The following is a 27,573-nucleotide window of genomic DNA, read 5'->3' as shown; positions in this document are numbered from 1 at the left end:
AATTACAGTAACTACACATATTTGCATCTTTGTCTGACGTACTTCTATTAATCAAAAATAATTAATATTCCATAATTCATTATCTTATGAAAAAATGTTTTCAGTTGGACAATTTGGAAATTAATCAAGGTAGCAGTGTCACAACTGGACTTGCAGTGTAGTTTTTCCTGTACCTCATTTCTTTTTATTTTAGCATAAATTATTCTACAGTGTTGTGAATGCTATTATTTACCCACCCAGCAGGTCGTTCTGTGGGATCCAGTCGTATATTCTGGTGTTTGAACCCAGAGTCTGGGGTTTCTGGCCACTGTATCTCCACAGCACCTAAAAATGGTCAAACAGGTTTTTTGTAAAGGGTTGAGCAATGGCTACAGGAAAAGTTCTTTAAAACAGTATCACTAATCAGAAGTATTCTTAGCTGATTTGTTTCTTTTATATTGTGTACATGCAACTTTTTATCAGTAGAGGGCACTATTTGCAGGTCTGCCAGGAATAATGTAGTTCTAGGTCTGAGCATGCCATAACATTAAGTGCCAAAATGTTAATCATTGTAAGAAGACGAAATGCGTTTGTCTGTTTGGTTATTTTAATTTAAGACAACATTTTCTTTTATGAATAACTTTTTTAATTATGTTGATACAATATTTTTCAGTTTTAAAAAAAAAAGGTGATTCTTATCTCTATTTTAATATTTGCAGGTTTCATTTTGTGTCTTTGTGAGTACTCAAGACACTGTTGATTGTATTTGTTGGAAATGCATCTCAGGATAAATGATCTCTGGCCGTTTCAACATGGTAGCTTCTGTCTCCCCTCTGCTCTGCAGCCTATGTGCCACTTGCTGCTGACCCAGACTTCCCTTCCCCGACTTTTGATGCCAGCAACACAAGAAATCTTGATGTCTGGGATAACCTACATCAGAGCTTTTAGAAATGTGGCATTCTGCCTCTGGAGGGCACCAGAGCTCTACAGCAGGAGCCATTTGAGTGGAAACAATAAACCAGAACAATTCAATGCAATCATTTAGCCAACTTCACCAAGCCTATGCTTTGAAGAGACAAAATGTATAGATCTTTAGGACCTAAAGCTGTGATCAGTAAGGAGAAAGAGTCAGGGCTAACAAAATAAAAGGAAGTTTGAAGTTGATTGTTTAGGTTTGGGTTGGATCTGAAGATGCTCCACTGACAATGTGGTCTGACAAACCTTGGGAACTTTTTGACCGGACGCTAAATGAACTGCGATCACAGCAGAAAGCAGGTCACACTCTAAACACTAAATGACAAGGCAGCTGAAGCATCATGAGGTGCTACGAATAGCTAAAGCAGGTAAACCCCATGACATCAGTGAAACATGTATGAATGGAACATCAACTCTCCATCACTTTGAAAACCCCTGACTTACATAGGTCAAAGTTGGCTAAATAAACTCTACAAGTCTTCAACACATGATCATTTATCTGGATCTTCTTGACCTTTTGTGGAAGCTGAGCGAGCGCTGAGGCGATCATGTTCGCTTTCTCTGTGGTGAGGTTCTTAACCATCGATCCTAAAGAGAAGACAACAATCCCAGCATCTCCAGAGCTCTGGACAAACTTTTCCATTTCCTGAAAAATAGTAATATTTTCGATCATTAAGCCAGTTAGTTGGTTTTAAATTCAGAATTTTGTTGGCTGATTATTTGAATTGGTGGATTATAACTATACCTTTGGTAAAGGTTTAGCTGGTTTGCAGTGGATCCCTCCAACAAATTTAAAGTTGGGGAGGAGTGGACGAGGAAAATCAAAATCCCAGTAGGTTCTCAGCAGCCAGATATCCGCCTTACCCAGCATCTTACAGTGGGTAACGGGTGTTCCTATTATAGTGGACACATGAAATCAAATCAAATTTTATTTGTCTAGCACATTTCAGCAGCAAGGCATTTCAAAGTGCTTTAGATCATATCAAACACAGAAACACAATGCAACATAGAATCAACAATCAAAACACAACATTAAGTCAGGTTCCATCAATAAATTTGAAATTGATACATTTCAAATTCAATCCTAAACAGGTGGGTTTTTAGTCAAGATTTAAAGAAAGTCAGTGTTTCAGCTGTTTTACAGTTTTCTGGAAGTTTGTTCCAAGTTTGAGGTGCATAGATCCTGAATGCTGCTTCTCCTTGTTTGGTTCTGGTTCTGGGGATGCAGAGCAGACCAGAACCGGACGACCTGAAAGGTCTGGAAGGTTGATACAACAACAGCAGATCTTTGATGTATTGTGGTGCTAAGCCGTTCAGTGATTTGTAAATTATTTTATTCAGTATTTTAAAGTCTATTCTTTGAGCTATAGGGAGCCAGTGTAGGGACTTTAAAACTGGTGTTATGTGCTCTATCTTCCTGGTTTTAGTGAGAATGCGAGCAGCAGCGTTCTGGATCAGCTGCAGCTGTTTGATTGATTTGTTGGACAGACCTGTGAAGACGCTGTTGCAATAATCAATACGACTGAAGATAAACGCATGGATGAGTTTCTCTGGATCTGGCTGAGACATTAGTCCTTTAATCCTGGAAATGTTCTTCAGGTGATAGAAGGCCGGCTTTGTAACTGTCTTTATGTGGCTCTGCAGGTTCAGGTCAGAGTCCATCACTACTCCTAGGTTTCGGGCCTGATCGCTAGTTTTTAGTTGTAATAACTGAAGCTGTGCATTGACTCTAGATCAGGGGTCTCAAACTCCAGTCCTCGAGGGCCGCAGACCTACAGTTTTTAGATGTGCCACAGGTACAAAACTCTGGAATGAAATTGCTTAATTACCTCCTCCTTGTGTAGATCAGTTCTCCCAGCCTTGCTAATGACCTAATTATTCTATTCAGGTGTGGTGCAGCAGAGGCACATCTAAAAGTTGCAGGACAGCGGACCTCGAGGACTGGAGTTTGAGACCCCTGCTCTAGATCGTTCCTCTTTAGGTCAAAAAATAATAACTTCAGTTTTGTTTCTGTTCAGCTGGAGAAAGTTTTGGCACATCCACACATTTATCTGTTCTAGGCATCTGTTCAGTGATTGCATGGGGTCAAAGGTCACCTGGTGACATTGTAATGTAGAGCTGTGTGTCATCTGCACAGTTGTGGTAGCTAATATTATTTCCTGTTATAACCTGAGCTAGTGGGAGCATATAAATATTGAATAAAAGGGGTCCTAGGATTGAACCTTGGGGTACCCCACATGTGACCTTTGACCTCTTTGATGAGAAGCTTCCAATTGAAACAAAGAAATCCCTGTTCTTTATGTAAGATTCAAACCAGTTAAGCACTGGACCGGAGAGTCCGACCCAACTCTCCAGTCGTTTCAGTAATATGTCATGGTCAACAGTGTCAAAAGCTGCACTGAGGTCCAACAGAACCAGCACTGTGGTTCTCCCACAGTCTGTATTTATATGGATGTCATTGAACACTTTTACGAGGGCGGTCTCCGTGCTGTGGTGAGCAAGAAAACCAGACTGGAAGGAGTCAAAGAGGTTGGTTATAGTTAGGAAGCTAGTTAATTGTTTACACACAGCTTTTTCAATAACTTTGCTGATGAATGGGAGGTTGGAGATCGGCCTGTAATTCTGCATTAGTGATTTGTCCAGATTGTTCTTTTTTATCAGTGGTTTGATTACTGCTGTTTTCAAAGCCTGGGGGAAAACGCCTGATGAGAGCGATGAGTTTACTATCTGGATCAGATCAGCAGCAATAACAGGCAGGACTTTCTTAAAGAAATGTTCTAGAGTTATAGATCTAGGACATCCAGACAGCAGGAACTGGAGCTTAGTTGACTTATAATTTCCTCTAAGGTTTTATAATTAAGTAGTTGAAATTGGGTCATTTTTCCTGTATTTGTTTTGTTTGGCCACAGCATTGGTACTGGCTTTATAGTGGATGTGCAGATTAATCCTCTTATTTTTTGAATTTTCTCTGAAAAGAAGCTGGAAAACTGGTTGTAGGCGGCAATGCATTGAAATTCAGGTGGTAACGTCACAGGAGGGCTTGTGATTCTGTCAACTGTTGCAAATAAAGCTTGAGCATTGTTAATGTTTTTGTTTATGACATCTGCAAAGAAAGCCTCTCTTGCATGTTTTAGTGTTAAATGATAGTTATGTAGTCTTTTTTTATAGATGTCATAATGAACGTGGAGTTGAGTTTTACGCCATTTTCGTTCTGCCCTATGGCAGAGTTGTCTTGCAGATCTAACTGTTTGTGTATTTCTCCATGGAGATTTCTTTTTACCAGACACAACCTTCATTTTAATTGGGGCAATGGAATCAATAATATCTGAGACTTTAGACTGAAAATCATTTACCAACTTATCTGTGTCATTACATCTTAAGGGTGAGGAAGAAGAGTAGATTTGATTAAAAGTTTCTGCTGTGTTTTCAGTGAGAGAACGTTTTGTGATGGTTGCTGTTTGTCCAAGTGGGTTAAAAGATAAAGAACTTTCAAAGATAACAGCGAAGTGATCCGACAGGGCGACATCAGTTACAGAGACATTGGAAATATTCACACCCTTACTGATAACCAGGTCCAGTGTGTGTCCTTGAGTGTGTATTGCTTGTTTGACATGTTGTGTTAGACCAAAAATCTCTAAAATATTAGCGAGCTTTTTTGCCCCTCTGTCTTGGGGATTGTCAACATGAATGTTGAAATCACCAACGATTATTAAACAATCATAATCAATACATATAAGAGATGGAAGCTCATTCAGGTCAGTAAAGAAATTTTCCACGTATGTTGGAGGTTTGTATAAAGTTAGTGTCAAAGTTTGTTTGTGGCCTTTAACCTCAATACCAAGATACTCAAAAGAGGTGAAGTGACCCTCTTTTGAGTGAAGAGGTGAAGGAAATTTTACAACAATTTATGGTATTCTTAAATATTGAAGCCACACCTCCTCCTTTTTTATGTTTTTTATTCTCACTTAAGAAATTGTAGTTAGGAGGCGCAGATTCAATTAGTACGATCGATTCATTATTATCATTCAACCATGTTTCTGTCAGAAATATAACATCGGTATTATGCTCAGTGATGAAATCATTAATTAATAGAACTTTAGCACAGAGAGATCTTGTATTTAAAAGAGCTAGTTTAAGTGACTTGGATGCCAAAAGTTCTTCAGTCTGAGGTTCCTTTAGGTGGGGGAACAGTCTGAGGTTTGAATTAGGTCTGCTGTATTTTATATTTCTGTTTTTTGTAAATTTTCTTGTAGTGATCCGGACAGTTAATGTCCGGTTTTGCAGTGCCGGGGGGCCAGACACATTATGGAGTAAGACAGGTGTAAAGATAATATCTGGACCCCGGCCTCAGACCTCAGAAACGCAGAGTGATGGATCCTCTGGGTAGTCAGAGGCAGGTGGCTTAAATGAAGTGAGCTCTGCTACACATAACATAACAAAAAGCAAAAGATTTTAAAGCTTCTATGGTAATTTTGAAAAATTTGAATACTCAAAAATACTAATGGGACACTTACCTTTGACTTCAGAATAATATTTGTCAATATCTTTCAACATGAACTGGTTTATTACGACGTCCTGCAGAGCGTAGAAGAGGACGTTGAACAGTCTCTCTGAGAAGTCCATCTTGTCTGTGAGTTTGCTCATAGCAGCCGGGACGAAGGACGGTGGAGCAGGAAGCTGACCACACATCCTCTCCCAGTAATGAGCCAAGGAAAAACGCAAAGAAAGAACAAGAGGAATTCCCAGAATCTCTGCCGTCAGGTCATAGCCAGGGTAGATCGGATCAGCAAATAACACATCGTAGTTTCCCTCCTTCAGCTTCTTCATGATGGTTTCTGATTTCACCACGCCATCCAAAAACTTTAAAGAAATGTTCATGTTGTTCTTTGTTAAATCTATAAATGTCATGTAAATCTGAATGGGGTTCATAAAATCCATCTCATACATGGAGAAGTGAAGAAGATCATCAAAAGCCTTTTCTATATCTTTTACTGAGACGTCAACATCAAAAGGTTCGTATTGGAAGCGAGACGGTTCGCTGCTGTTCATGAACATCGATGCACTCGGGACCAGGACTGTCACCTGGTGTCCTCTGTCCACCAGTGTCTCCAGTACCGACTTCATGTTGATCCAGTGGCTGGCCTCAGTGTACCACACCAAGATCTTCCCTCCATTTGAGTTTTCTGCAGCACAAAGTAGCAGCAGGACGCAGACAGAGAGACGCAGCTCCATGGTGGCTGTGTGTCTGTAGATAAACCTACTGTGGTCTTTTTAACAGCTTTACTTTAAAGATACTGATTAACTAAATGAACTTTGACTTTCTGCTCGTTGTACAGAATAATGCATGATAACAGTTCACCCCTGGAAAACTTTTAGTAAGGCAAAAGGCAACGACTGCAAAGATAACTTCATGTCTTTATGTAGACACACCCAGTGCCATTGCTAACCTTTTGGCTGCCCCAAGCACAAATGCTTTGCAGTGCACCTTCACCCAAAAAGGTATGCAATATACCACAAAACGTATTTTATGGTATAATATTTAACGACTCACTTAATTGTAAAAGCATTGTCCTAGGCAAATTTGACTCTTGAATCTTTGAGAATCGAGATAAAATTCCATGAGTGAGCTCTGTGCCAAATTTTTTAATGACTTCAGTGACTTCAGTTCACCTGTACCTGTTACAGGTGTTGACTATAACTGGTTAATAATTGTGGAAGCTTCAACACCTACGGTGAAACCCCCCAAGACAGAGGGGCAAAAAAGCTGTCTGATATACTTCAAAACTTTGGTTTGACTCAACATGTTAAACAGGCAACACAGAATTGATGAAAACTCTGGACCTGATTATCAGTAAGGGTGTAAATATTTCCAGTTTCTGTGTAATTGATGTCTAATAATTTCTGTTGTATTTGAAAGCACAATCTCTGTTTACTCATCTAGCAAAAGGGATATAACAAAACAACACAGCTCAAACTTTTGATGAAATCTACTCTTCCACCTCGTTTCTATGCTGTAACCCAGTAGATGAGCTGGTAGAGGACTTCCATTTTAAAATTTCAGTCTTCATTTATTTGATTGCTCCGTTTCAGGTGAAGATCGTGTCTGTTAGGAAGAGGTCTGCGTGGAGCGAGAAATGAAAGACACCTTAGTCCAAATGTTTGGACACACCTTCTCATTGAATTCAATGAGAAAGTGTGTCCAAACTTTTGGTCTGTACTGTACATGGTGTGAAACTTGACTTTATGTTTATTATGGGATCTACAGAGACTGCAACGCTAGCACTCAACACCACCTGTCTCGGTTTACTCGGGTCTAAGAGCTGTTGTGGGACAAAAATCCATTGACACTGTTGGATGAAAATTCCTCTGTCAGATTTATTTATACCATAAGCAGGATTTGACAGTTTACAAAACAGTTAACCATGAGCAGGTAACTAAAAATAACTCTACTAGCAGGCCGATAACAGAGATTTTTAGGGACAGTAAAAGGGTGAACAAAATCAATACTGAAAATGATGTGAAGGTGTGGATTTTTGCTTTACTGAAGGTCATTCAGCAAAACCCCTTCAGTGAGTTTGCTCTGACAAATTACCCACTGGGAAAGCAAAACATCATAACAACTATCAGGCTAGTAAAGTCAAACTATATTACCCTATAACAAAAAATGTCCACCACAGACCATTGTGCTTAACAGGAAGCCAGCTTTTTTTTTTAAGATTTTATTGACTTTAGTGGCTTTTATTTGAAAGTGGTTAGACAGGAAAGTGGGTAATGAGAGAGCGGGAAGACAAGGGGCAACGGTCATCTGGCTGCGAATGGAACCTGTGGCGGCCGCGTCGAGAACTAAGGCCTCCATGTTTGGGTTGTGCTTTACCCCTGAGTTATCAAAAACTTTTAGATCTCAAGTTTTACTCATTAGTCCAGCTCTGATTGGCTGTTCAGTCCAACATGACACCTCTCAATAATCTAACATTAGTAGACATGAAAACAAAAAACTAAATAATTACCACAAATAAACTGAGAGTTTACACAATATTTTTATGACTGATTTTGAATAATATGATTAATTTTTCTGAGCTAAAGCAGCAATGGAAATGAGCATAAAAATTTTAATCTCATTATTAATAAAAGTGTCTGAAATGTCAATAAATGCAGTCATTTTTACAGCTTTGCTGAAGCTATGTTTGTACACTACAGAACGAAAGCAAAGCACTCTAAAAACATGGGTTCAGTTTACTAATAATAGTAATACCATTTTATACATAAATTGAAAAGAAAAGTAGCATTTAATACATGATTTAGTATGACAGAGTGAAAATGTGATTGGGAAAATAGTTCATGGTTTTAAGCGCGGTTAAGAAAACCGATTTATGGACTGGTTTTTTCTTAAAAGAAGCCAGTCCATAAATCGGTTTTCTGTCAGAGGCATTCTAGATTTTTCACAGTGGTGCCACATTGAAGCATGGTAGTGGCAGTGTCATAATTTGGTCATTTTTTCAGCAGGACCTGGAAAGTTGCTCAGAATTTGAGAAATGAAATAAGGAGCAAAATACAAAACTACTAAAAAATAATAATCAACACTAATTTCTCTTCAGTCCTGATTATTTTTTGCTGTTGTTTAAATGTGTACACTTTAAAACCACCAAATAGATTCTTATTCTGTGTGAAAAGCACCTGAACAGTAGATCTCACTTCAGTCTGTTACTCAGCTTTTCTCTTTGTCTGTTTTCTGCTGCAGCATCTCTTAAAACAGAAGCTGCAGCTCTTGAAGAGGATGAAGATGAGGAGCAGATCTATAATGAGGAGGAAGGCTAGGACGTCCAGGCTGTGGTACTGGTACCAGGTGAGTTCGTGGGCCTGGACCCTCAGGTGTTTGGCTCCTTTGTTCCTCATGGTGAACTCGATCCAGAAGACGGCCTCGTCCTGAGGACTCATGGGTCTGTCATGGTGGATTCTGGACAGTCGCATCACGTTTTCTTTGTAGCTGTTGATGGATGAGGAAAAATAAATAACTTAGCTGTGTACTTTATGGTTTACCTTAGGTTTGTTTTTTCAAGACTTTTATTTGCATTCTTTTTTCAAAGATCTCAAGTTGGAGAACTTCTTGACCAGACCCCTATTGTGATGCATCTAACTGCTTTCCACTGTAACTCAATGGCCATTTTTGCATTTGCGCACTCAACCTCATCAGTTGACGAAATAATTGATGAGTTTTAATTAAACTTGTAAATGGCCCTGGGTTGGGCTTTTCAAAGTGTGGACCCAAAATAAAGCACAAAAATTGACCGCAGATTTTCAGCAAAGTTCATAGGGCCTATGAGAAAATGAATAGATTTTCAGTACCTAAAGCTTCAGTGACTTGTCTGGGCCAAGAAAAATTTAAAAAACAGGAAAGTATGACGATGACTATTTAACGTTCAGGTTATGGATATTCACGAACTGTTTTTTTGTTTTGCCATTGTAAATGATGGCAAACTGAAACATCATAAATATGCCGGTAAGCCCCACATGTAAATAAATGTAGGTAAGCAGTTATTGAAAAAAAATTATATAAGCCTAGCTAGCATTTAGTTTGACTTGATCCACTATAATTTTCATGAAAAATACTTATGAATGTTTAACAACATCAGAGAAACATTTATGAATGGAACATCAAGTACATCAACAGCAAACAGTTTACAGAAATAAAAGGGATAATTTAGGAAAGGAATACTATTTAAACTAATAATCTGTAAGTGTTATGAAAGACTTGCCAGTCATGACAATACTGCAACACTTAGTGATTACTTCATCGTTGACTCATTGTTAAATTCATGGAAATAAACAGTCAAAAGGCGTCACCACCTCTCAATTGTTTTGAGATGGTGTGCTTACGACGTGCAGTTTGCGACTAATACACAGGATTATGTTTTAAAAAATCAATGCCTAAAGGATTACTAACCGATTACTCTTTCATTCACAAGGGGCTTTTTCGAGTTGTGAGATCCTTCAGAATAAACATGCTTTAGCTCAGAATGACTTTTACAGATATTTGCAGGTTAGACACCTGAAAGTAATCTTTGAAAAGAAGAATTTGGGCTTTTTACATGTATTCCTACCACTAACAAGTCTAAACTATACAACTATAACATTTCCAGGTTACACAAGGATCCATGGAAAGTAAACATGACAGCTCTGAAAGTATAAAGAAAAGGTGGGAAATACGAGTATCTCAAAGGAGAGCTGGATCAAAATATGCCAACTACAATTGACAACAACAGGGTCTGACACAAAGATACTTTATCACTCCCATACAAAAATGCCATCAAGGTAGAGGATATGCATGTTGCTGCCAGTTACTTTCATATCTTCTGGGGCTGTCAGGTTATAATCAACCAGTGTGAACACTTTAATAATATACTTGGAGCTAAAATTTCCTTCAAATGTGAAACAATGTACTGGGGTGATGTATGTCTAACTAGAATGATACAGATAAAAAATATAGAATATGTTGCTTGTTGCAAATAAGAAAGCTATCTCTAGAAAATGATTTAAATTGGATTCTCCTACTACTGATTTATCCAGTGACAAACATTATACACAACATATACTGTATGTCATTGAAAAGTTGTCATTCTCCATCAGAATCCCCCCAAAATCTGGACTAAACGGACTGAGTACATAAAACTCTTTTGGTCAAATTTCCTTTAAAAATTGAGTTCAGGATTCAAAACTTAGTCCTGATTGATGATATACGTCCTTTGACTGTTGTGTGTTGATGCATGTTTGATTTGATACATTGAAAATATATATAAAAATTTGTAACTTTCACATAAGGAAAGAAAACGACTTACGATTTGTTGTTGATGACCATGTTTATGGCATCTCTGAGGCTCTCAGTTGTCATAAAGTTAAATTTAACACTAACTGCAGCTCCTTTGGCCTCTATGTGCACCATGTTGTCTGGTTGGTCACCAAACATGGGGATTCCCACCATGGGAACGGCGTGGTAGATGGCCTCATAGATCCCGTTTGCCCCACCATGAGTGATGAAAACTCTGGTTTTAGGATGACCTGATAGAAACCGAGATAATCAAACATTAGTAGTTTTCATGAAAATTATGGTGGATCGCCTCAAACTAAGTTCTTGCTAGGCTTGTATAAAATTTTTTTTGAATAACTGCTTATCTACATTTATTTATATTTCTTGTTAGCTACATGCATGCATCAAAGTAATGAGTCTTATCCATCATAGCTATACAGATATATATTTGTGTGTCATTAAAAGCTAAGGCCAAATTCTCAGTTGAACATTTTGAACAAAAGTAAAGTTAGCAGAGTCACAATTGTCGTTGCAGTGCTGTGTTTCTGTATATCTCATTTAGCATGGTTTTTATTTTAACATAAATGATGCTAAAATCTGATGGACTCTCTTATTTACCCACCCAGCAGGTCGTTTTGTGGGATCCAGTTGTATATTCTGGTGTTTGAACCCAGAGTCTGGGGTTTCTGGCCACTGTATCTCCACAGCACCTAAAAATGGTCAAAAAATTGTTGTTCAGTCGTGTGGTTTGATGCTTTGTTCATGTTTTTAACACAGAACGAGTGAGTCATACAAAACTTAATGTTTGGGGTAGCATACATGGTTGAAAGTTGGTTAAATAAACTCTACAAGGCTTTAAACACAATCTTTTTTCTGAATTTTCTTGACCTTTTGTGGAAGCTGAGCGAGCGCCGAGGCGATCAGGTTTGCCTTTTCCGTGGATACATTCTTGACCATCGATCCTAAAGAGAAGACAACAATACCAGCATCTCCAGAGCTCTGGACAAACTTTTCCAGTTCCTGCAAAAAAAAGTAATATTTTCAGTCATTGAGCCAGTTAGTTGGTTTTAAATTCTGTATTCTGTTGGCTGGTTATTTGTTTAGTTCAGGCCTTTAAGCAACTTTTGAATTGGTGGATTATAACCCCACCTCTGGTAAAGGTTTAGCTGGTCTGCAGTGGATCCCTCCAACAAATTTAAAGTTGGGGAGGAGTGGACGAGGAAAATCAAAATCCCAGTAGGTTCTCAGCAGCCAGATATCCGCCTTACCCACGAGCTCGCAGGAACTTGTGGGTGTTCCTGATACAGTAACAAAAAGCAAAAGTTTTGAAAGTTTTCATGTTAATTTTGGAAACTTAGAATCCTAACTTTGACCTTTGATTGCTTACCTTTGATTTCAGAGTAATATTCGTCAATCGGTTTCCACATGAACTGTCCTATTAAAATATCCTGCGAAGTGTAGAAGAGGACATTGGAGAGTCTCTCTGAGAAATCCATCTTGTCTGTGAGTTTGCTCATAGCAGCGGGGACGAAGGAAGGAGGAGCAGGAAGCTGACCACACATCCTCTCAAGAATATGAGCAATGGTGAAACGCAAAGAAAGAACGAGAGGAATGCCCAAAATATCGGCAGTCAGGTCATAGCCAGGGTAGATCGGATCAGCAAATAACACATCGTAGTTTCCCTCCTTCAGCTTCTTCATGATGGTTTCTGATTTCACAACGCCATCCAAAAACTTTAAAGAAACATTTATGTTATTCTTCATTAAATCAAAAAATTTTACAGAAATCTCATAGGGGCTCATGAAATCCATCTCATACAAGGAGAATTGAATAACATCTTCAAAAAGGTTTTCTAAATCTTTTACTGTGACGTCGACGTTAAAAGGTTCGTACTGGAAGCGAGACGGTTCGCTGCTGTTCATGAACATCGACGCGCTCGGGATCAGGACCGTCACCTGGTGTCCTCTGTCCACCAGAGTTTCCAGTACCGGCTTCATGTTGATCCAGTGACTGGCCTCAGTGTACCACACCAAAATCTTCCCTCCATTTGAGCTTCTTGTTGCACAAAGCAGCAGCAGGACGCAGACAGAGAGACGCAGCTCCATGGTGGCTGTGTGACTGTAGAAAACCAGACACAGCCTGATTTTTACGAGCTTTACCTTAAAGATACTGATTAACTAAACAAACTCTAACTCACTGCTCTTTATACTGAATAATGCAAGATAACAGGCTGAGCCCTGTAGAGCTGCTAGTAAGAGAAAAAGTAACAGCTGCAAAGGTAACTAGACACACCTCTAATTCGAGGGAAAGAGGTGTGTTCTTTGCTGACGTTCAGTGAGAGGAAAGTTGAATCTCTGCATTACGTCAGCTTTGGATGATTGCCAAATCTTAAGGTGTGGTGAAAGCTAGAGTAAATCTTATTTGTCTACCTTGTTTCTCTTTGAGACTTGAATCTTTTTAAGTAGTACTTTGATGGCAATACAATGCACATCAAAACCACAGATTTCATGTATCAACTGGAAAAGCAACTGGCCCAAAAATGTCCTTGTTGGGCCTTAAAGATCTAGTTGTAATACACTGTTTCCATGCAGGTGGCGTCCAGTAACTTATGTAGTTTGAATGTTTTTTACAACTATCACAGTTTTTATGCACAAGAAGAATTTTGTCAGAATGCCGGTTATTATGTGTCAAAGGTTTCTTTGTACCGATTGTATTATTTTGATTATTTATTAAGTAAGAATCTTTTAGATTTTCTCATGATAGCTTTAAATACTAATTATTGATATCATAAACTTTATATGTTGCTGTTTTTCTTAAGTTGAATCATCATGTTTGAAACTTCAAAAGTGAAAAATAGTTTGTTTCGCGCCATTCTCATGAGCAACTAGAGGGAAAAAAGAGGGTGAGTGTGTTTTAGGATGCAGGTTTTATTAACCTGGTGTCACATTCATGCTGTGAAACTCTTCCTGTTGAAACTGAAACTGTGTTAATGCAGAGAATTGAGGGATTAAAAGCTCTCTCACCGACCTTCTATAGTCAGTCCTTGATGGCTGGAGTCACAACATTCACACCTGTTTAATCCGCTTTAATCAAACTCTAGTTCGTTTGCCAAGAAAGTCTGATGTGGACCAAAAAAGAGAACTTACAGTATTTTCCACACTATAAGGCGCACCTAAAAACCTTCAATTTTCTCAAAAGCCGAGAATGCGCCTTATAATCCGGTGCGCCTTATATATGGGCCAATATTGAGCCACAACATAGATAGCATTTATTGTCATTGAACAGAATTCAACGAAATTTCCATTGCAGCTCCCGTGCAAAAGGTCAAATATATACAGTATAAATAAGCAAACACACAATAATAATAATAACAATATATACAACTAAATTAACTAAAGGCACTCAACCACACCAAAGAAGTAGCAGCAGGTCCAATTATGGCAAAGTACAGATAATGTGACAGTGCAAAGTGCAGAACAGTGTGGCTGTGTGGGGGTGGGGGATATGTATGTGTGACTGCGAGGTTATGATATGTGTGGGAGGGGGTCTCGCAACAGGTCTCGCAACTACGGTAAGCAGCCACCGACTTCATTTTCCCCCATAGAAGAAGTGCGCGGTGCACACTGGGTTTTGTGTAAAGACCCCAAAATGGCTCCTATTAAGAGACACGCTTACTTGAGCAGAGTTTAAGCTCAAGGCGATCAGTCACGCAGTAGAACACGGGAATAGAGCAGCAGCGAGAGAATTTAACATGAACAAATCAATGGTGCGGAAGTGGATATATATTGTAATTGCACTAACGTTTGATTTACCGTAACAGTATCAGACTGTTTTTTACGTGTTTATTGAATCAAGGAAAAGTTCCCCTCCACTATATGTTATACCTTGCTGTTATTAAAAGATAAACTGTGTCACGAAAATACCACGTCACTTACTTTACCTCGGGGAAAATAATAAAACAGCTGCTTATTCATTTTGGGAATGAACGGAGTTGTCTGAACGCTGGTTTGTAATCTATTAATAAAGTTTGACTGACCTATCTGACTATTTTGTTGACATTCCCTTTAGTGCAGCTCCATCTAATGGATGCATAATGTAATCCCAGCCTCTACTGTAGCATCTATTCTATGCGCCTTATAATGCAGTGCGCCTTATATATGAAAAAAGTTTTAAAATAGGCGATTCATTGAAGGTGCGCCTTATAATGTGGTGCGCCTTATAGTGCAGAAAATACGGTATTCACTTGAAATGAACTCTGGCTCAGTTCCAATGCATATGTGGACACAAGTGGGCCAGAGACTGCTCCTAAAGCAGGAAGTAGACTACAACGCAAGGCATTCTGGGAAGATACAACCACACCAAATCACTAGAGGGATTTGTGGTCTTTTATCAGCAATAAAAGCAAAATCCTATAATTACTAAAGTTTGACATCATTTCACCTTTGTTTACCTTTCGTGAAGAAGGAAGTGGCACTCTCAGTCTTCTTCTAAGGTTCTCATGTCATTTCCTTTAGTATTTCTTGGTGCAGCGCCACCAGAGGCGAGCGCTGGAACAGGTTTTATTTAAATGTTTGGTTGGTTTGACACAGTGCAGTGTGAAAGTGAACTGCACCAGCTGAAAATTTAACAAATGTTGCAGTTTTGGTTCCTAATCAAACCCAAGTCTACTGGACTGTCAGATGTGGAAACACCTAAAATCTAAACCTGTTTGCTTTCAAGTGGCATTCTAGGTTGGCATCACAGTGAAACATGGTGGTGGCAGAATCATACTTGAGTTGGTCAGAATTTGAGAAATGCTGTATTGAGAATAAAACGAAAGAATTAATGAGAATACTTATTTTTATGTGTCCTCAATCCTGATGTTTTAATGTTTAATATTTGTACAATTTAAAACTGCAATTCCATGAACACCTGCAAATACTTTATTATTTTAGAAAAGCACCTGAACAGTAGATCTCACTTCAGTCTGTTACTCAGCTTTTCTCTTTGTCTGTTTTCTGCTGCAGCATCTCTTGAAACAGAAGCTGCAGCTCTTGTAGAGGATGAAGATGAGGAGCAGATCTATAATGAGGAGGAAGGCTAGGACGTCCAGGCTGTGGTACTGGTACCAGGTGAGTTCGTGGGCCTGGACCCTCAGGTGTTTGGCTCCTTTGTTTCTCATGGTAAACTCGATCCAGAACACGGCCTCGTCCCGAGGACTCATGGGTCTGTCATGGTGGATTCTGGACAGTCGCATCGCATTTTCTTTGTAGCTGTTGATGGATGAGGAAAAAAAAATTAAAGAGCTTGGGATATTTTACTAAGTTTAATGAATGGTTGCTTCCAAGTTAGCATTTGTGTAAATGATTTTTGTTTTTTGTGGTTTATTTACCAAAAAACCCACAAACTTTATGTTACATCTTCAGTTTTTCATTAAAGAATTTTTCTTCTTTATCAAAAGTCTCAGAAAGTGAAAATTTTGCCTCAAAATGATAAGAAGTATTTATTTGAATTATCTTTCTGATGGAGGTGGACTGATTGATCAAAAATATTGATAAGATAAATGCCAAGTTAGTATTGATCAGTATAGGATTGATATTTTAATTTCGTGTTTCCTCTTGAAATTTAATTTAGTTTTTATATATTAGTTTCTCATATCTACTTCACAAACGATTTTCTTTTAATTTGCACTTTGTTTTAAGATTAAATCATCACTAATTGTTCTTCTGTTGTATATTCATCATGTCAATATATTAAAGTATTTTATCGACAAGAAGATGCCTACAAAACATTTGTTACAATTTTGTCCCAATTCTGTCCTACTTTTTAACAAATTAATTCAACGGGTAAAACAAATGTTTGATAATATTCCAAACTTAAATCCTAAAAAACATTTATCAGTAATAGTGCCCCTGTTATTTACTAGGTTTTGGATTGATACTAATGTAGAGTCACACATCTCTACTGCCTGAACCAGAAGGCCAAAATGTTGGGTTTTGCTTGTGCTTTACATCATGACTCCATGGTCATTCTAGCCAGTAAGGATAAATAAAGCGTGTTTTGTTACCATCAACCTGAGTGTTGCCACATAAGGAAAGAAAATGACTTACGATTTGTTGTTGATGACCATGTTCAGGGCATCTCTGAGGCTCTCAGTTGTCATAAAGTTAAATTTAACACTAACTGCAGCTCCTTTGGCCTCCATGTGCACCATGTTGTCTGGCTGGTCAGCAAACATGGGGATTCCCACCATGGGAACGCCGTGGTAGATGGCCTCATAGATCCCGTTTGCCCCACCATGAGTGATGAAAACTTTTGTTTTAGGGTGACCTGAAAACAACGTTGTCAAATATTCATTATTAATTATCTTGAAAACTGTGCTGTATCAAATCAAACAAAAAACAAGTTAGGATTCTATAAATCAGATTTAATAAATTACAGTAACTACACATATTTGCATCTTTGTCTGACGTACTTCTATTAATCAAAAATAATTAATATTCCATAATTTATTATCTTATGAAAAAATGTTTTCAGTTGGACCATTTGGAAATTAATCAAGGTAGCAGTGTCACAACTGGACTTGCAGTGTAGTTTCTCCTGTATCTCATTTCTTTTTATTTTAGCATAAATTATTCTACAGTGTTGTGAATGCTATTATTTACCCACCCAGCAGGTCGTTCTGTGGGATCCAGTCGTATATTCTGGTGTTTGAACCCAGAGTCTGGGGTTTCTGGCCACTGTATCTCCACAGCACCTAAAAATGGTCAAACAGGTTTTTTGTAGAGGGTTGAGCAATGGCTACAGGAAAAGTTCTTTAAAACAGTATCACTAATCAGAAGTATTCTTAGCTGTTTTGTTTCTTTTATATTGTGTACATGCAACTTTTTATCAGTAGAGGGCACTATTTGCAGGTCTGCCAGGAATAATGTAGTTCTAGGTCTGAGCATGCCATAACATTAACTGCCAAAATGTTAATCATTGTAAGAAGACGAAATGCTTTTGTCTGTTCGGTTATTTTAATTTAAGACAACATTTTCTTTTATGAATAACTTTTTTAATTATGTTGATACAATATTTTTCAGTTTTTAAAAAAAAGGTGATTCTTATCTCTATTTTAATATTTGCAGGTATTTTTTTGTGTCTTTGTGAGTACTCAAGACACTGTTGGTTGTATTTGTTGGAAATGCATCTCAGGATAAATGATCTCTGGCCGTTTCAACATGGTAGCTTCTGTCTCCCCTCCCTCAGTGTGTACTGGATACACATTGCTCTGCAGCCTATGTGCCACTTGCTGCTGACCCAGACTTCCCTTCTCTGACTTTTGATGCCAGCAACACAACAAATCTTGATGTCTGGGATAACCTACATCAGAGCTTTTAGAAGTGGGGCATTCTGCCTCTGGAGGGCGCCAGAGCTCTTCAGTGGGAGCCATTTGAGGGGAAACAATAAACCAGAACAATTCAATGCAATCATTTAGCCAACTTCACCAAGCCTATGGTTTGAAGAGACAAAATGTATAGATCTTTAGGACCTAAAGCTGTGATCAGTAAGGAGAAAGAGTCTGGGCTAAGCAAAATGAAAGGAAGTTTGAAGTTGATTGTTTAGGTTTGGGTTGGATCTGCAGATGTTCCACTGACGATGTGGTCTGACAAACCTTGGGAACTTTTTGACCGGACGCTAAATGAACTGCGATCACAGCAGTAACCAGGTCACACTCTTAACACTAAATGGCAAGGCAGCTGAATCATCATGAGGTGCTACGAATAGCTAAAGCAGGTAAACCCCATGACATCAGTGAAACATGTATGAATGGAACATCAACTCTCCATCACTTTGAAAACCCCTGACTTACATAGTTCAAAGTTGGCTAAATAAACTCTACAAGTCTTCAACACATGATCATTTATCTGGATCTTGTTGACCTTTTGTGGAAGCTGAGCGAGCGCTGAGGCGATCATGTTCGCTTTCTCTGTGGTGAGGTTCTTAACCATCGATCCTAAAGAGAAGACAACAATCCCAGCATCTCCAGAGCTCTGGACAAACTTTTCCATTTCCTGAAAAATAGTAATATTTTCGATCATTAAGCCAGTTAGTTGGTTTTAAATTCAGAATTTTGTTGGCTGATTATTTGAATTGGTGGATTATAACTATACCTTTGGTAAAGGTTTAGCTGGTTTGCAGTGGATCCCTCCAACAAATTTAAAGTTGGGGAGGAGTGGACGAGGAAAATCAAAATCCCAGTAGGTTCTCATCAACCAGATATCAGCTTTACCCATCAACTCACAGGCACTGGTGGGTGTTCCTGATACAGCAGACACAACAAAAAGCAAAGATTTTTTAAGTTTTCACTTTTTTAAAAAAACGAATAGTCTGGAATTACAACTGGGTTTCTTACCTTTGACTTCAGAATAATATTTGTCAATATTTTTTAGCATGAACTGGCTTATTACGACATCCTGCAAAGCGTAGAAGAGGACGTTGAACAGTCTCTCTGAGAAATCCATCTTGTCTGTGAGTTTGCTCATAGCAGCCGGGACGAAGGACGGTGGAGCAGGAAGCTGACCACACATCCTCTCCCAGTGATGAGCCAAGGAAAAACGCAAAGAAAGAACAAGAGGAATTCCCAAAATATCGGCAGTCAGGTCATAGCCAGGGTAGATCGGATCAGCAAATAACACATCGTAGTTTCCCTCCTTCAGCTTCTTCATGATGGTTTCTGATTTCACCACACCATCCAAAAACTTAAAATAAATGTTCATGTTGTTCTTCATTAAATCTGGAAATTTCATGTAAATCTGAATGGGGTTCAAAAAATCCATCTCATACATGGAGAAGTAGATAAGATCATCTAAAACCTTTTTTACATCTTTTACTGAGACGTCGACGTTAAAATGTTCGTACTGGAAGCGAGACGGTTCGCTGCTGTTCATGAACATCGACGCGCTCGGGACCAGGACCGTCACCTGGTGTCCTCTGTCCACCAGTGTCTCCAGTACCGGCTTCATGTTGATCCAGTGGCTGGCCTCAGTGTACCACACCAAAATCTTCCCTCCATTTGAGCTTCTTGTTGCACAAAGCAGCAGCAGGACGCAGACAGAGAGACGCAGCTCCATGGTGGCTGTGTGACTGTAGAAAACCAGACACAGCCTGATTTTTATGAGCTTTACCTTAAAGATACTGATTAACTAAACAAACTCTAACTCACTGCTCTTTATACTGAATAATGCAAGATAACAGGCTGAGCCCTGTAGAGCTGCTAGTAAGAGAAAAAGTAACAGCTGCAAAGGTAACTAGACACACCTCTAATTCGAGGGAAAGAGGTGTGTTCTTTGCTGACGTTCAGTGAGAGGAAAGTTGAATCTCTGCATTACGTCAGCTTTGGATGATTGCCAAATCTTAAGGTGTGGTGAAAGCTAGAGTAAATCTTATTTGTCTACCTTGTTTCTCTTTGAGACTTGAATCTTTTTAAGTAGTACTTTGATGGCAATACAATGCACATGAAAACCACAGATTTCATGTATCAACTGGAAAAGCAACTGGCCCAAAAATGTCCTTGTTGGGCCTTAAAGATCTAGTTGTAATACACTGTTTCCATGCAGGTGGCGTCCAGTAACTTATGTAGTTTGAATGTTTTTTACAACTATTACAGTTTTTATGCACAAGAAGAATTTTGTCAGAATGCCGGTTATTATGTGTCAAAGGTTTCTTTGTACCGATTGTACTATTTTGATTATTTATTAAGTAAGAATCTTTTAGATTTTCTCATGATAGCTTTAAATACTAATTATTGATATCATAAACTTTATATGTTGCTGTTTTTCTTAAGTTGAATCATCATGTTTGAAACTTCAAAAGTGAAAAATAGTTTGTTTCGCGCCATTCTCATGAGCAACTAGAGGGAAAAAAGAGGGTGAGTGTGTTTTAGGATGCAGGTTTTATTAACCTGGTGTCACATTCATGCTGTGAAACTCTTCCTGTTGAAACTGAAACTGTGTTAATGCAGAGAATTGAGGGATTAAAAGCTCTCTCACCGACCTTCTATAGTCAGTCCTTGATGGCTGGAGTCACAACATTCACACCTGTTTAATCCGCTTTAATCAAACTCTAGTTCGTTTGCCAAGAAAGTCTGATGTGGACCAAAAAAGAGAACTTACAGTATTTTCCACACTATAAGGCGCACCTAAAAACCTTCAATTTTCTCAAAAGCCGAGAATGCGCCTTATAATCCGGTGCGCCTTATATATGGGCCAATATTGAGCCACAACAGGTCTCGCAACTACGGTAAGCAGCCACCGACTTCATTTTCCCCCGTAGAAGAAGTGCGCGGTGCACACTGGGTTTTGTGTAAAGACCCCAAAATGGCCCCTATTAAGAGACACGCTTACTTGAGCAGAGTTTAAGCTCAAGGCGATCAGTCACGCAGTAGAACACGGGAATAGAGCAGCAGCGAGAGAATTTAACATGAACAAATCAATGGTGCGGAAGTGGATATATATTGTAATTGCACTAACGTTTGATTTACCGTAACAGTATCAGACTGTTTTTTACGTGTTTATTGAATCAAGGAAAAGTTCCCCTCCACTATATGTTATACCTTGCTGTTATTAAAAGATAAACTGTGTCACGAAAATACCACGTCACTTACTTTACCTCGGGGAAAATAATAAAACAGCTGCTTATTCATTTTGGGAATGAACGGAGTTGTCTGAACGCTGGTTTGTAATCTATTAATAAAGTTTGACTGACCTATCTGACTATTTTGTTGACATTCCCTTTAGTGCAGCTCCATCTAATGGATGCATAATGTAATCCCAGCCTCTACTGTAGCATCTATTCTATGCGCCTTATAATGCGGTGCGCCTTATATATGAAAAAAGTTTTAAAATAGGCGATTCATTGAAGGTGCGCCTTATAATGTGGTGCGCCTTATAGTGCAGAAAATACGGTATTCACTTGAAATGAACTCTGGCTCAGTTCCAATGCATATGTGGACACAAGTGGGCCAGAGACTGCTCCTAAAGCAGGAAGTAGACTACAACGCAAGGCATTCTGGGAAGATACAACCACACCAAATCACTAGAGGGAGAAATGGCTTGTGGTCTTTTATCAGCAATAAAAGCAAAATCCTATAATTACTAAAGTTTGACATCATTTCACCTTTGTTTACCTTTCGTGAAGAAGGAAGTGGCACTCTCAGTCTTCTTCTAAGGTTCTCATGTCATTTCCTTTAGTATTTCTTGGTGCAGCGCCACCAGAGGCGAGCGCTGGAACAGGTTTTATTTAAATGTTTGGTTGGTTTGACACAGTGCAGTGTGAAAGTGAACTGCACCAGCTGAAAATTTAGCAAATGTTGCAGTTTTGGTTCCTAATCAAACCCAAGTCTACTGGACTGTCAGATGTGGAAACACCTAAATTCTAAACCTGTTTGCTTTCAAGAGGCATTCTAGGTTGGCATCACAGTGAAACATGGTGGTGGCAGAATCATACTTGAGTTGGTCAGAATTTGAGAAATGCTGTACTGACAATAAAACGAAATAATTAATGAGAATACTTATTTTTATGTGTCCTCAATCCTGATGTTTTAATGTTTAATATTTGTACATTTTAAAACTGCAATTCCATGAACACCTGCAAATACTTTATTATGTTAGAAAAGCACCTGAACAGTAGATCTCACTTCAGTCTGTTATTCAGCTTTTCTCTTTGTCTGTTTTCTGCTGCAGCATCTCTTGAAACAGAAGCTGCAGCTCTTGTAGAGGATGAAGATGAGGAGCAGATCTATAATGAGGAGGAAGGCTAGGACGTCCAGGCTGTGGTACTGGTACCAGGTGAGTTCGTGGGCCTGGACCCTCAGGTGTTTGGCTCCTTTGTTTCTCATGGTAAACTCGATCCAGAACACGGCCTCGTCCCGAGGACTCATGGGTCTGTCATGGTGGATTCTGGACAGTCGCATCGCATTTTCTTTGTAGCTGTTGATGGATGAGGAAAAAAAAATTAAAGAGCTTGGGATATTTTACTAAGTTTAATGAATGGTTGCTTCCAAGTTAGCATTTGTGTAAATGATTTTTGTTTTTTGTGGTTTATTTACCAAAAAACCCACAAACTTTATGTTACATCTTCAGTTTTTCATTAAAGAATTTTTCTTCTTTATTAAAAGTCTCAGAAAGCAAAAATTTTGCCTCAAAATGATAAGAAGTGTTTATTTGAATTATCTTTCTGATGGAGGTGGACTGATTGATCAAAAATATTGAAAGGTTCAATACAAAGTTAGTATTGATCAGTATAGGATCGATATTTTAATTTCGTGTTTCCTCTTGAAATTTAATTTAATTTTTATATATTAGTTTCTCATATCTACTTCACAAACAATTTTCTTTTAATTTGCACTTTGTTTTAAGATTAAATCATCACTAATTGTTCTTCTGTTGTATATTCATCATGTCAATATATTAAAGTATTTTATCGACAAGAAGAAGCCTACAAAACATTTGTTACAGTTTTGTCCAAATTATGTCCCACTTTTTAACAAACTAATTCGTAGGGAAAAACAAAAGTTTGATAATATTTCAAACCTAAATCCTAAAAAGCATTTATCAGTAATAGTGCCCCTGTTATTTACTAGGTTTTGGATTGATACTAATGTAGAGTCACACATCTCTACTGCCTGAACCAGAAGGCCAAAATGTTGGGTTTTGCTTGTGCTTTACATCATGACTCCATGGTCATTCTACCCAGTAAGGATAAATAAAGCGTGTTTTGTTACCATAAACCTGAGTGTTGCCACATAAGGAAAGAAAATGACTTACGATTTGTTGTTGATGACCATGTTCAGGGCATCTCTGAGGCTCTCAGTTGTCATAAAGTTAAATTTAACACTAACTGCAGCTCCTTTGGCCTCCATGTGCACCATGTTGTCTGGCTGGTCACCAAACATGGGGATTCCCACCATGGGAACGCCGTGGTAGATGGCCTCATAGATCCCGTTTGCCCCACCATGAGTGATGAAAACTTTTGTTTTAGGGTGACCTGAAAACAACGTTGTCAAATATTCATTATTAATTATCTTGAAAACTGTTCTGTATCAAATCAAACAAAAAACAAGTTAGGATTCTATAAATCAGATTTAATAAATTACAGTAACTACACATATTTGCATTTTTGTCTGACGTACTTCTATTCATCAAAAATAATTAATATTCCATAATTCATTATCTTATGAAAAAAGTTTTTCAGTTGGACCATTTGGAAATTAATCAAGGTAGCAGTGTCACAACTGGACTTGCAGTGTAGTTTCTCCTGTATCTCATTTCTTTTTATTTTAGCATAAATTATTCTACAGTGTTGTGAATGCTATTATTTACCCACCCAGCAGGTCGTTCTGTGGGATCCAGTCGTATATTCTGGTGTTTGAACCCAGAGTCTGGGGTTTCTGGCCACTGTATCTCCACAGCACCTAAAAATGGTCAAACAGGTTTTTTGTAGAGGGTTGAGCAATGGCTACAGGAAAAGTTCTTTAAAACAGTATCACTAATCAGAAGTATTCTTAGCTGTTTTGTTTCTTTTATATTGTGTACATGCAACTTTTTATCAGTAGAGGGCACTATTTGCAGGTCTGCCAGGAATAATGTAGTTCTAGGTCTGAGCATGCCATAACATTAACTGCCAAAATGTTAATCATTGTAAGAAGACGAAATGCTTTTGTCTGTTTGGTTATTTTAATTGAAGCCAACATTTTCTTTTATAAATAACTTTTTTAATTATGTTGATACAATATTTTTCAGTTTTTAAAAACAAACGTGATTCTTATCTCTATTTTAATATTTGCAGGTATTTTTTTGTGTCTTTGTGAGTACTCAAGACACTGTTGATTGTATTTGTTGGAAATGCATCTCAGGATAAATGATCTCTGGCCGTTTCAACATGGTAGCTTCTGTCTCCCCTCCCTCAGTGTGTACTGGATACACATTGCTCTGCAGCCTATGTGCCACTTGCTGCTGACCCAGACTTCCCTTCCCTGACTTTTGATGCCAGCAACACAACAAATCTTGATGTCTGGGATAACCTACATCAGAGCTTTTAGAAGTGGGGCATTCTGCCTCTGGAGGGCGCCAGAGCTCTACAGCAGGAGCCATTTGAGGGGAAACAATAAACCAGAACAATTCAATGCAATCATTTAGCCAACTTCACCAAGCCTATGGTTTGAAGAGACAAAATGTATAGATCTTTAGGACCTAAAGCTGTGATCAGTAAGGAGAAAGAGTCTGGGCTAACAAAACAAAAGGAAGTTTGAAGTTGATTGTTTAGGTTTGGGTTGGATCTGAAGATGCTCCACTGACAATGTGGTCTGACAAACCCTGGGAACCTTTTGACCGGACGCTAAATGAACTGCGATCACAGCAGAAAGCAGGTCACACTCTAAACACTAAATGACAAGGCAGCTGAAGCATCATGAGGTGCTACGAATAGCTAAAGCAGGTAAACCCCATGACATCAGTGAAACATGTATGAATGGAACATCAACTCTCCATCACTTTGAAAACCCCTGACTTACATAGTTCAAAGTTGGCTAAATAAACTCTACAAGTCTTCAACACATGATCATTTATCTGGATCTTCTTGACCTTTTGTGGAAGCTGAGCGAGCGCTGAGGCGATCATGTTCGCTTTCTCTGTGGTGAGGTTCTTGACCATCGATCCTAAAGAGAAGACAACAATCCCAGCATCTCCAGAGCTCTGGACAAACTTTTCCATTTCCTGAAAAATAGTAATATTTTCGATCATTGAGCCAGTTAGATGGTTTTAAATTCAGAATTTTGTTGGCTGATTATTTGAATTGGTGGATTATAATCCCACCTTTGGTAAAGGTTTAGCTGGTTTGCAGTGGATCCCTCCAACAAATTTAAAGTTGGGGAGGAGTGGACGAGGAAAATCAAAATCCCAGTAGGTTCTCAGCAGCCAGATATCCGCCTTACCCAGCATCTTACAGTGGGTAACAGGTGTTCCTATGACAGTGGACACATAACAATAATCAAAAGATTTTCAAGCTTTCATGGTCATTTTGAAAAATTTGAATACTCAAAAATACTAATAGGACACTTACCTTTGACTTCAGAATAATATTTGTCAATATTTTTTAGCATGAACTGGCTTATTACGACATCCTGCAAAGCGTAGAAGAGGACGTTGAACAGTCTCTCTGAGAAGTCCATCTTGTCTGTGAGTTTGCTCATAGCAGCCGGGACGAAGGACGGTGGAGCAGGAAGCTGACCACACATCCTCTCCCAGTAATGAGCCAAGGAAAAACGCAAAGAAAGAACAAGAGGAATTCCCAGAATCTCTGCCGTCAGGTCATAGCCAGGGTAGATCGGATCAGCAAATAACACATCGTAGTTTCCATCCTTGAGCTTCTTCATGATGGTTTCTGATTTCACCACGCCATCCAAAAACTTTAAAGAAATGTTCATGTTGTTCTTAATTAAATCTATAAATGTCATGTAAATCTGAATGGGGTTCATAAAATCCATCTCATAAATGGAGAAGTGAAGAAGATCATCAAAATTCTTTTCTATATCTTTTACTGAGACGTCAACATCAAAAGGTTCGTATTGGAAGCGAGACGGTTCGCTACTGTTCATGAACATCGATGCACTCGGGACCAGGACCGTCACCTGGTGTCCTCTGTCCACCAGTGTCTCCAGTACCGGCTTCATGTTGATCCAGTGGCTGGCCTCAGTGTACCACACCAAGATCTTCCCTCCATTTGAGTTTTCTGCAGCACAAAGTAGCAGCAGGACGCAGACAGAGAGACGCATCTCCATGGTGGCTGTGTGTCTGTAGATAAACCAGCTGTGGTCTTTTTAACAGCTTTACTTTAAAGATACTGATTAACTAAATGAACTTTGACTTTCTGCTCGTTGTACAGAATAATGCATGATAACAGTTCACCCCTGGAAAACTTTTAGTAAGGCAAAAGGCAACGACTGCAAAGATAACTTCCTGTCTTTATGTAGACACACCCAGTGCCATTGCTAACCTTTTGGCTGCCCCAAGCACAAATGCTTTGCAGTGCACCTTCACCCAAAAATGTATGCAATATACAACAAAACGTATTTTGTGGTATAATATTGAATGACTCACTCAACTGTAAAAGCATTGTCCTAGGCAAATTTGAATCTTTGAGAATCAAGGTAAAATTCCATGCGTGAGCTCTGTGCCAAATTTTTCAATGACTTCAGTGAACTCCTACCTGTTACAGGTGTTGACTATAACTGGTTAATAATTGTGGAAGCTTCAACACCTATGGTGAAACCCCCCAAGACAGAGGGGCAAAAAAGCTGTCTGATATACTTCAAAACTTTGGTTTGACTCAACATGTTAAACAGGCAACACAGAATTGATGAAAACTCTGGACCTGATTATCAGTAAGGGTGTAAATATTTCCAGTTTCTGTGTAATTGATGTCTAATAATTTCTGTTGTATTTGAAAGCACAATCTCTGTTTACTCATCTAGCAAAAGGGATATAACAAAACAACACAGCTCAAACTTTTGATGAAATCTACTCTTCCACCTCGTTTCTATGCTGTAACCCAGTAGATGAGCTGGTAGAGGACTTCCATTTTAAAATTTCAGTCTTCATTGATTTGATTGCTCCGTTTCAGGTGAAGATCGTGTCTGTTAGGAAGACGTCTGCGTGGAGCGAGAAATGAAAGACACCTTAGTCCAAATGTTTGGACACACCTTCTCATTGAATTCAATGAGAAAGTGTGTCCAAACTTTTGGTCTGTACTGTACATGGTGTGAAACTTGACTTTATGTTTATTATGGGATCTACAGA

The 27,573-nt window shown here is 38.6% G+C and overlaps 2 protein-coding genes across 7 annotated transcripts in view; both read right to left on the bottom strand.

Moving 5' to 3' along the window:
* The window catches only part of LOC106700291 (UDP-glucuronosyltransferase 2A3-like), a 39,102-nt gene that overhangs the window by 3,035 nt on the left and 8,494 nt on the right, over positions 1 to 27,573 (bottom strand). The window contains exons 1-7 of one of the 6 annotated variants that reach the window (XM_023343029.1): positions 25,838 to 26,592; positions 25,705 to 25,739; positions 11,906 to 12,019; positions 11,645 to 11,776; positions 11,379 to 11,466; positions 10,788 to 11,007; positions 7,310 to 8,938 (exon numbers count right to left, since the gene is read on the bottom strand). In XM_023343029.1, the coding sequence (XP_023198797.1) occupies positions 8,656 to 8,938; positions 10,788 to 11,007; positions 11,379 to 11,466; positions 11,645 to 11,776; positions 11,906 to 12,019; positions 25,705 to 25,739; positions 25,838 to 26,555 (1,590 nt within the window). In that variant the 5' untranslated portion in view covers positions 26,556 to 26,592 and the 3' untranslated portion in view covers positions 7,310 to 8,655. Of the gene's footprint in view, positions 1 to 236; positions 325 to 1,468; positions 1,601 to 1,699; positions 1,849 to 5,468; positions 6,225 to 7,309; positions 8,939 to 10,787; positions 11,008 to 11,378; positions 11,467 to 11,644; positions 11,777 to 11,905; positions 12,055 to 12,143; positions 13,120 to 15,698; positions 15,779 to 22,361; positions 22,708 to 23,544; positions 23,765 to 24,103; positions 24,192 to 25,359; positions 25,492 to 25,590; positions 25,740 to 25,837; positions 26,593 to 27,423; positions 27,426 to 27,573 lie in introns of those variants that run through there. The other 5 variants (XM_023343032.1, XM_023343027.1, XM_023343028.1 and 2 more) reach the window with 5 other exon arrangements.
* Positions 7,310 to 19,851, bottom strand: LOC111610258 (UDP-glucuronosyltransferase 2A2-like). The gene is made up of 7 exons (XM_023343033.1): positions 19,134 to 19,851; positions 18,892 to 19,040; positions 18,661 to 18,792; positions 17,405 to 17,492; positions 16,846 to 17,065; positions 15,699 to 16,008; positions 7,310 to 8,628 (listed from the first exon to the last, which is right to left on the bottom strand). Exons 1-6 carry the CDS (start codon positions 19,849 to 19,851, stop codon positions 15,726 to 15,728), a joined length of 1,590 nt encoding a protein of 529 aa, XP_023198801.1. The 3' UTR covers positions 7,310 to 8,628; positions 15,699 to 15,725.

This window comes from Xiphophorus maculatus, chromosome 12 (genome assembly GCF_002775205.1).
Source record: "Xiphophorus maculatus strain JP 163 A chromosome 12, X_maculatus-5.0-male, whole genome shotgun sequence".
NCBI lineage: Eukaryota > Metazoa > Chordata > Actinopteri > Cyprinodontiformes > Poeciliidae > Xiphophorus > Xiphophorus maculatus.
The sequence above is the reverse complement of the archived record's forward strand: the minus strand, read 5'-3'. Positions and strand labels throughout refer to the sequence as shown.

What these genes read in the sequence shown, in the direction of transcription:
- LOC111610258 (XM_023343033.1), bottom strand. Translation starts at nt 19,851, where the DNA reads ATGGAGCTGCGTCTCTCTGTCTGCGTCCTGCTGCTGCTTTGTGCAACA. An exon ending in TCGCTCAGCTTCCACAAAAG is followed by an intron (nt 17,493 to 18,660) that starts GTCAACAAGATC and finishes GACCATTTTTAG; the next exon opens with GTGCTGTGGAGATACAGTGG. An exon ending in CCCACAGAACGACCTGCTGG is followed by an intron (nt 17,066 to 17,404) that starts GTGGGTAAATAA and finishes CGTTGTTTTCAG; the next exon opens with GTCACCCTAAAACAAAAGTT.